General features: G+C 36.8%; 1 protein-coding gene across 1 annotated transcript; it reads right to left on the bottom strand.

Moving 5' to 3' along the window:
• Window positions 1-6,058: 6,058 nt before the first annotated feature.
• LOC117296807 (alpha-2B adrenergic receptor-like) lies at window positions 6,059-8,329 on the bottom strand. The gene has a single exon (XM_033779871.1). It carries the CDS (start codon window positions 7,808-7,810, stop codon window positions 6,419-6,421), a length of 1,392 nt encoding a protein of 463 aa, XP_033635762.1. The 5' UTR covers window positions 7,811-8,329; the 3' UTR covers window positions 6,059-6,418.
• Between the last annotated feature and the right edge of the window lie 1,041 nt (window positions 8,330-9,370).

Raw genomic sequence — 9,370 nt, 5'->3', positions numbered from 1 at the left:
ATGATAGATCACTATCAAGATATAGTAACAGACTCGTTTGAGATGTTTATGTTTCTGTAGACAGAAGTATGGATTCTGCCAATGAAAACCTCTATTAGCTACAAAGATTTTTAGTACAGATAATTTAAGATAAACAGAATCCTTTGAGATGTTTATATTTCTGTAGACTTAGGTATTGATTCTGAGTTGTCCTCTTCCGGACAATTTGAAGGAATAGTGGGAAAGTGGAAAGCAATCGTTGTGAAATAAGGAATAGTCTGACTTACGGTGTAATCAAGCACACAGAGCTATACCAGATCTCTATCCCAGCCTGTAAGGGTTATTTGGTCTGGCGCCGGGCTCACTATTCAACGATCAAGGAGGGAGCAGGTGCTAGTCTTCCCCTCCAGCACGCTAACAGCTCTATGTACCCCTTCAAGCTGATCATCCCGTCCGTATTTACTCCAATCGCCTCTGATTTCTACTTTGACTCGTAAAATGAAGACTATGTTCAAGATTGCACTGGCCTGATTGAACACCAGCTACTGCCTACAGTGATTTTGTGTAGTAAAGCAATACTTGAGCTGTTCAGTGTCTACGCATAAAATAGGCCCCGTTAAAATGTATAGGGATCATCAAAGTTCAGAAACACCAGACTTTAGAATCTTCTTTCGTACTGAGTTTTTATTGCAAAAAGTAGACATTTAACAGTTTGGTATAATTGCGCTGATAGACCCTATACTATTATAGCAAGTTATATTACTTATTTAGTATTTTGATAGACTTTGCGAAAATTTGAATGTCTAATACTTCTTACGTAGTCTTGACTTCTTAAAGTAATCTTAAAGTCATATGGGTTCAGTGGACTATACTGCATATCTTCATGATCGTCATAACATGTAATTGTGGCCGTATACAATTGATTGAACTTTTTGCACCTTCGGACTATGACTACTTGAACATTTTACTTTAAAAAGAAATAGACAAAATAGTTGAAAATAGTTATTTTATCATGTTAAGATTAAAGTCTTGTGGATGGATAATTAAATCACAATGTAACAATCGGAAGTTAAATAATATTTAAAACTCAACTTTTCGACTAGTGTATCTCCAACTGTATTCAATGATTGCAACACGACATTAATCAGGATGTACAAACATATTTCGGATAACAAAACATACTTCAAAATAATATTTATGAAAATGCACATTAATCCCTCGGTATACGAGGGAAACAATACCATCTGTATTTCTTTCAAAAACAATTCAAGTTGACCTCGATCCGGTCACCGAGGTCTTTACCTATTTCTGTGTCAGTATGCTCAAGAATCGGTGTTAAAATGACCCATACATGGTTCAAACTGACTCCGCAAAACCTCAACTTAAAATCCCATTGTGTAACTACTTCTCGAGTCAGCTGGACCCCAAGACGGGTCAGGTCACATGGGACCCGGGACTAGGGGCAAATCTGACACAGGAGTTTTTAAGAATGTAGGTTGGGTAACTCTTAATCACATCTAGCTGTGACGTCATTTCCTTAGTATTAATCAAAATAATGGTACAATATACACTTTATAATTTACCTTACTTTGTTTATACAATTACTGTCTAATATTTTATACATGTATATGCAGAAATCTGGAGTTAAATCAAATTTAATATATTCCCGGTAAGAGCTTTGTTTATCTGAGTTTACAATCAACGGTTATTGAAGTAAGATTGGTATCTTCAAAGTGTCCACGGCTTGTCGGTTTTAATTTGTACAGTCATCAGTTAGTCAGTCGACCATTGTATGTCAACATTGTCGTCATAAAACGTTATTAATGCAATGACCAAGCGGTCATACACCCTGACTCTTATTATTATATTGATCGAATATTAAAGTGCTTTAACACCCAAGAGGCGTGATACTAGTTTAACGATGGCATGCTACCATAATTGTGTCTTTACTACTAGGAGTACTGGTAGTTTTGGTAGAGTGTCTTGGTGGAACTTGGGATCTTTTATAAAGCCATACCCGAAACCACGGATCGTAACGGTAAACCGGTTCGATTTGTACCAATCACTTCTTTATGTCTATAGCTAAAAAAAAACAAACATTTGGATTCCCTATATTGCTCTTATAAACGTACGAAGCCATTGATTGAATGGTTAATTGGCTTTGGCTTCGACTATGGCTGTACTGGCTCTTTGGACTACAGTCTTATAGCTTTCCATCTTGAGTCATTGCCATGAGATATGAAATAAAAAACCCATAGCTTGATTGTGTTGCTTGTCTTTAAATAACAATGTCTAATACCTTTCGTGTGAACCCAAAAGAAAGAAAGCTAGGAGAAGTCGTGTCTTGTCTTGTCTTCGTCCAATGTCTTCGGAAAATATCGATGTGTTGTCCGTCATGTCAAGTAACTGAATTTTGTTTTAAATTGATTGTCACAAAACTCAAAACACTTTAAAGATTAAAATCTGAAGTTATCTGGACTTAGTCCATTTCTTGACCTACTTAAAGTGATACCAGGTCTAAATTTCAAGAAAGTTAGGGACATAATTGAATGCATGTAGTCCAAGTATTGTCCCCTGTGTCTTGATTTCCTTAGTCGTTGTCTTTGTATTGTCTGTATCTTTCGTTTTAAGTGTGACCAGTCTATTGATGTCTGTGACGTCATCGTCTTCCTGTCATGTCTTGAGATTGATACTTAACGGAATTTACTCGACCATGGTATCTAGCAGTCAACGTGTAAAGGGAGGCGTGCATTCTCCCAGATTGTAGCGAAGTCAGGCAGCAGATTTAATGACATTTGTATCGGTAGAAAGCAAAGGGTGCTAGGGATTCGGAAAGCTTAATTCAAGGTTTTCTAATGAAGAACGAAATGGGTTGAAGTGAATAATTGAGCACAATAGAACCGCGATGAGAGCATACTGGATCAAACATTCGTCTTACATGTATCATCCATCCCTAGAGAATACCTCTTTCCAATCTTTCCTGCACGTACTTTGTTTCTTAGGGGCTTGGGTAAGAGCATTACTCTCACAACCCATCCTTGGCATTTTGTGTCCACCTTAAACCGCCTTCCTCTGACATTTCGTTTCCTTATAATAAAATGTTCTGAAGGATGTTGCCCCTTTTTGTCTGTCCACTCGTAAATTTACTTGCTGTATAATTCAATTTGGTTTGTAAGCAAGGAAAACAAAGTAGGGGGAAGTTGTATTACAGGCTCACCAGATGCCATAGTTAATTGCTTAATTCCAATGTAATGACCTCATTGGGGACCTCAAGACGAACAATAAGATGTACATTAAAAGCCAACATTAACTTTTATATAACACATAATTAAAACATTGGTATATACACGGAAAATACTAATTTACTTCAACGCACTGCAGAGATTTGTTGGAATTAAATAATTACATGAGATTAACATTGATTACCTTCAACTATTACTTCAAATATTTTTTAAATATACACCCAGTTGATTGGAATTCCCCTCCATAGTGCTTATCCTCGAAATGACAAAAACAAGTATTTACAAATGCTGAGATTAAATTACTTTCCATTAATGCACATAATATTCTGATTTTCAAAATACTCCAAAACCGTCCATATTTCTCAAACTAAAAGTATTGTCTATATCGTGCATTATTTGTAATATTCGTCTGGAGTTATAAATGGAATAATAATCTAGAACTGAGTATGCATCTATAGAAATAAACCCTAGATAGACATAGACTGTTTCTCTATCTGCATTTGAAAAGGACTTTTAAATTTGCGGTTTGAAAACTGGAAAAAGACTACAACATTAAGAACAAACATTTGCGGATGTTTCACACAATGTCGACATACAAAGTATGCTCTATGTTGAAAAACGACAACACTTTTGTTATATATACCTGTGTTACGTTTAATATTTGAATATATACCACACTTGTTGTTTCTGTCACCCCTATAGCTTTATACACAAATAGTGGCACCCTTCAGCTCGGGATTTGTTGCTTGTATTTTCTTGTTTTCCAGTTCGTTTTCAAAGGTTTCTTGAGAACGCTTTGGGGTTATATTTAATTATTATGCAAATTATGGTACGTCACGGAACTTTATAGTTCTTTTTTTATACACATCAAATGGTCTACAGCACACAGAATTACTCAGTAGTTTAATTAAAATGAAAGTAGAATATATCTTTTAAATCATGAAAAGATATATATTTATCATATTAATAAGATAATTACTTTCTTTGATGACATAGTATTAATATTTTCATACCGGAATGTATGAATGCGTCTGGTGCCTTCATTTGATTTTAGACACATAGCCCACAACGATGTCTGATTCCTTTGTCTTTACATGGCATGTGTTTACTATGACCGAGATATATACATGGTAAATGACTAACACAGAAACTAACAATTTCTTGTACGTTATTGAATGTTTCCCAACTCCTATTATATATATAGGCACATTGTCACGTGATTCTTAATACATAAGAATCTATCTACATTGGCCCCATAAGTAATTTTATTTACACACCACAGAGCGAGTACAGAAATATGTTTGTTGTGCATTATACATTTTTTTCTGTTTACAATTCTTAGCTTATTTACAGGACACATAGAAAGCGATACTATATTATTCTTTATAATGCAGAACTGTAATGACCCTAAACTGCTATGGTTGAATTAGTCTGGGTCCATTTTCATAGAGCTGCTTAAGCACGACAAAACTAAAACTAGCTAACCACAACAACATTATGCTTACCAGAATAAGATTACCAGTCAAACTACAATGTCACATGTACAATGTGTGACTGGTATCCTGCTCATTTCTGCTTTGCAAATACTTTTTAGGCAATAATTTCTGCTTAAGCAGCTCTGTGAAATTGGGCCATGATCATTACCCATCACGGAATTACTACCGCACTGCTCGGCAACATATCACGTGACACTATTGGGTGAACCAACGAATACTACACCTGAAATAAATTGCTCCAATTGGAGTTGGACGACGTGTATTATTTATATTACAGTTATTACCAATGCTAGTCACTACTAAATTATAAACATGCATTCTTGTAATATATACAGCTTTCAAACACGTACCATTAAATACTCCATGTTTATTCTCATAAAAAGGAATGATATATTCAAACTATATAGAGACTAGTAGTACAGAGCCTTGGTCATGATTATTTGATTGCACTTTTCAATGGATAGTATTCTAACCCTAGAAGCATTAACCCCTTGGGACATGGTTGTCTACATCGTGGCAACTCCTGCACTTTGCATCCTATTGATTGACCACAACGCGATAACGATTTTCAGTTTCTCAAAACACAAAATTAAAGCGAAGTAACGAAATATTTCATAGAAAAATCTAAAAACTATGCTACAAGATTTGTAACAATATCTAAAACCTTAGGGCAAACAACGACAACTAAAACAAAAACTTATGAAAAACAATTATTGGAGAGCATTGACATTTTGTTTTTAAACTGAAAGGAACTACAGATCTTGATGTCCACGTTGTCTACGTCTAATGAAATAACTCACAAAAGTTTAACCATTTCTTTTACATGAAAAAAAAGTTCCTTTTTATCAATACACATTTGATAATACATGCTTGCTTTATAACAATATCGCACATTTAATGTCACTTTGCATACTTGTACCTTGCCTAATCGAATGCAATGAACCAGTGCCGTGTTGAATCATCCAACCGTATTTCTCCAAAGATAAGGGCCTTCAAACCAAGCAACTTTTACAGGCAACCAACTGCAGAGCATGCTTAAAGCATGCTTAAAGGCAGTGGACACTATTGGTAATTCCTCAAAATAATTATTAAAACCTTCCTTGGTTTAAACGAGTAATGGGGAGTAAAATAACATTGTGAGAAACGGCACCCTCTGAAGTGACATAGTTTTCGAGAAAGAAGTAATTTTCCATGAATTTTATTTATAGACCTCAAGTTTAGAATTTGAGGTCTCGGAATCAAGCATCTGAAAGCACACAACTTCGTGTGACAAGGGTGTTTTTTCTTCTTTTATAGTTATCTCGCAACCCCGACAACCAATCGAGCTCAAATTTTTCACAGGTTTGTTATTTTATGCATATGTTGAGATACACCAAGTGAGAAGACTGGTCTTTGACAATTACCAATAGTGTACTGGCTTAAAGGATTACTTTTGTAGCACACGACTCAATCTTCGAACAACAATCTCTTGCGATCAACAGCAACAAATATGTGAACATTGAAATGTGATTTTTTTAAATAAATATAATTAGCTGTCTTTAACTGCTTACCAACCAAAGAATGACCTATGATAAACGCTCAAATGTTGTAATGGCCTGACGTTTTGACCCTATAGCAAAGTCTTTTTTTTCTATGTTTTTTTTTCCATAGAGATTGTCTGTAACTAGTTGCCTGTAAATTGCCTGGTGTGACATTTGGACCTTAGACAGTAGTATTGCCACAACGTCTGATCATATTGACTAATGGAGAACACATGAAACATCTACAGCAAGGTTGAATTATGCGCGCTAATCGACGTACCTCCCGCTGACAGTCATTTCGGAACTGTCTATTTGCGAGTACATAAATAAATGGGTTTCCTGCGTTATTAATTAATAGAAGATGAGATGCCGTGGAGAAAAAACTCATTAAAGTTTTGTTAGGTTCAACTTGGGCAACCATGTGATAAATGCTGATAGAAGCTAAACACATGTATGGGATCCAAGTTACGAAGAACACAATGGTAGTAATTAGAAGCATTCTAGTGGTTTTATTTTGCATCCTTACTGCGATACTTTTAGAGGATTTGACTCTCTCGCTTGGTGACCGTTGTCTCTTGGTAGAGCTATTCGTTGCTGACGTCGAGGTACCACACCCTGATATCTGAGGAGAAATTGGAACTTTAAGATTTTCACTCACCGCACTTGAAGATGTTTCTTGGATCTCAGGAGATAGGGAGGAATAACTTGGGGGGTTTTGGGCATTCGAGGGTCCTTCATTTGTACCAAGGTTTCGGTAAACTACCGACTGTTTATTGTCTTTCAAACTCACGATTTCCAAATCAGTTGGAGATGATGTCTGGTTTGGTTTGGAATCAAACTGCGTATCACTCTGTCCATGGTTCACATCCTGAAGTGCGCATTGTTCAGTAACTGGACTCAGTTTACTTATGTCTCTTGTAGCTGCTGCTAAAGTTGAAACTTCTGTTTGTCCGGCTACGGACACCGAGTTCTCCACGGCTGCCGTAACACCGGTAAAGCGTCCCCACTTGGTCCGTACTTTGGTGCGATACAAAACAGCTTTATAGACACAGATGTAAAAGATGATTACAAGTAGAAGAGAGATGATGTATGTTGATAAAGAAAGACAATGTCTCGACAGACGAACTGCTAATGTTGGCCTAAAATACATCAAGACAGTTGGTACAGTCATTGGTAAAGATACAACGCAGCAACACACCGCAACAACTTGTGCCCCAAAGTATGTTAGGAGTCGAGTATGTGGTCTACATACGGCATCGTAGCGGTCGAATGCAATTGCTGCAGTTAAAATTGTCGAGCTATAAATAGTGGTATAAGTTAAAACGTAATAAATGATTTCACTCCATATTGAGGGATACTCTCCCGTTACAACAAGTACCATGTTGTTTCCCACAAACACTGGTCTCAAAAGACATGCCATAAGGTCTACGGACGCCAATGCCATTATGAAAACATTGGTACTAGTCTTTCGGGTTTTCTTGACAAAAACTTGCAGGATAAGAAGATTTCCCGGTACGCCGATCAGAAAAACTAGAATATGAAAGCTGCAAATGAGCGGGATAGTTGCATCCATGATGGACCTATAACTAGTCTCAAATCACAGATGCGGGATGCGTTAGTGCCGATTTCGGACGCAGTCAACCAACATTTACTTTCAGGGTGTAGATTTAGTGTTATGTCTACTGAAAACACTGCACTTGTCCATCCAAGCAGGCTGAGTTCTAAGCAGTAAACACACTGATACTTGACTATCGGTGTAGTTCGAATTCACTGACTCCACATTCACATCACATAACCCTGGATCAATCATAGAGCGTGTGAGGAATTCAAAAACATTTGGTGAATGTCACATCGCGATGATGATAGTATGTTCAATGATGAGAAGGCATCAAGATGAGAGATGAGAAGAATCGGAAAAGTTGTTTCAAAATCTCTACTATCAATCAAACTTGTATAGAAACACATCCATGTGCTTTGTTTTGTAGAGTGTGAAGAACAGACACCGCCAACTTTTTATGTTTAGAGAACGCCTTGCAGATCATGAGTTGACAGTAACCCATTGAAACCACTACTGCTCTTTTCATTTGACGTTGGAGTTCCCTTGTCGCTAGCCTTTTAGAGATTGATGCGAGTGGTTTGCCGCGCAATAACGTGTCTCGTTTACCACTGCGCAGACTCGGGCTTCCCCGGGGTCGCTCCGCCCTAAGATCATCCGGTATGATGGATCACTGTAGACCTTGTTCAAATTAGCCCAGCGCTGACTTTCCATAACCTTTGTAACAAGCTTCAACCTAGAAGAAGAAAATCCATAATATTAACTGACGAGTTGTTCTTGTCTTATATGTTGTATTACGGAAGCAGTTATTACCTTTTGATGTTTAAAAGGCACTGTGCACAATTGCCAAAGACCAGTATTTTCACTTATGCATACAATAACAACTCTGTACAAACTTGGGGCCAATTGCTAATCGAATTTGCAAGAAATTGATGAAAGAAAAAACACTCTTGCTGAACACAATTTCAATGTTGTGCTTTCAGATGCCTGAGAGAGGCTTCAGGCCAGAAGTCCTTCTCAGTTTCAAACTTGAGTGAGGCATTGTCTCTTTCTCAAAATCTACGTCACTTCAGAGGGAGCCGTTTCTTACAATGTTTTATGCTATCAACGTCTCTCCATTGATCGTTACTTATAGTCAGTTTATGTATACTAATACATATTTTGAGTAATTACCAATAGTGTCCAGTGCATTCCAAAGACAATTAATGTTTAGTTATCCTTGAAGGCACTGCACAAAATTGGTAATTAAAAGCTAATTAAAGCGAAACAAAAAGAACTTTAGAAGTTCTTATATTTCGCTTTAATTAGCTTCTTCTTATTCGGGATTTAAAGCTGATTAGAAAAACATAAATGTTCGCTTTGCGATCCAACGTGCATTCATTCAAACCTGCACTCGTACTACGATATTATTAATTTGATTATAGTGCTGCGAGTTGTGTTTATCTGCGAGTACCTCATGTGGAAAGAGCGATCATATTTACTTGATTTCTCACTTGATGCTGCGTGTTGAAGTGAACGGGATTCATAGCATGAAAGCTTCTAATACCAGCAATTATATTGAGTCACTGAGTGACATAT

This window comes from Asterias rubens, chromosome 11 (assembly GCF_902459465.1).
Source record: "Asterias rubens chromosome 11, eAstRub1.3, whole genome shotgun sequence".
NCBI classification, from domain to species: Eukaryota; Metazoa; Echinodermata; class Asteroidea; order Forcipulatida; family Asteriidae; genus Asterias; species Asterias rubens.
This window is presented reverse-complemented; position numbering and strand designations above follow the sequence as displayed.

Excerpts from the sequence above, each read along its gene's own strand:
- LOC117296807 (XM_033779871.1), bottom strand. The coding sequence starts at position 7,810 with ATGGATGCAACTATCCCGCTCATTTGCAGCTTTCATATTCTAGTTTTT.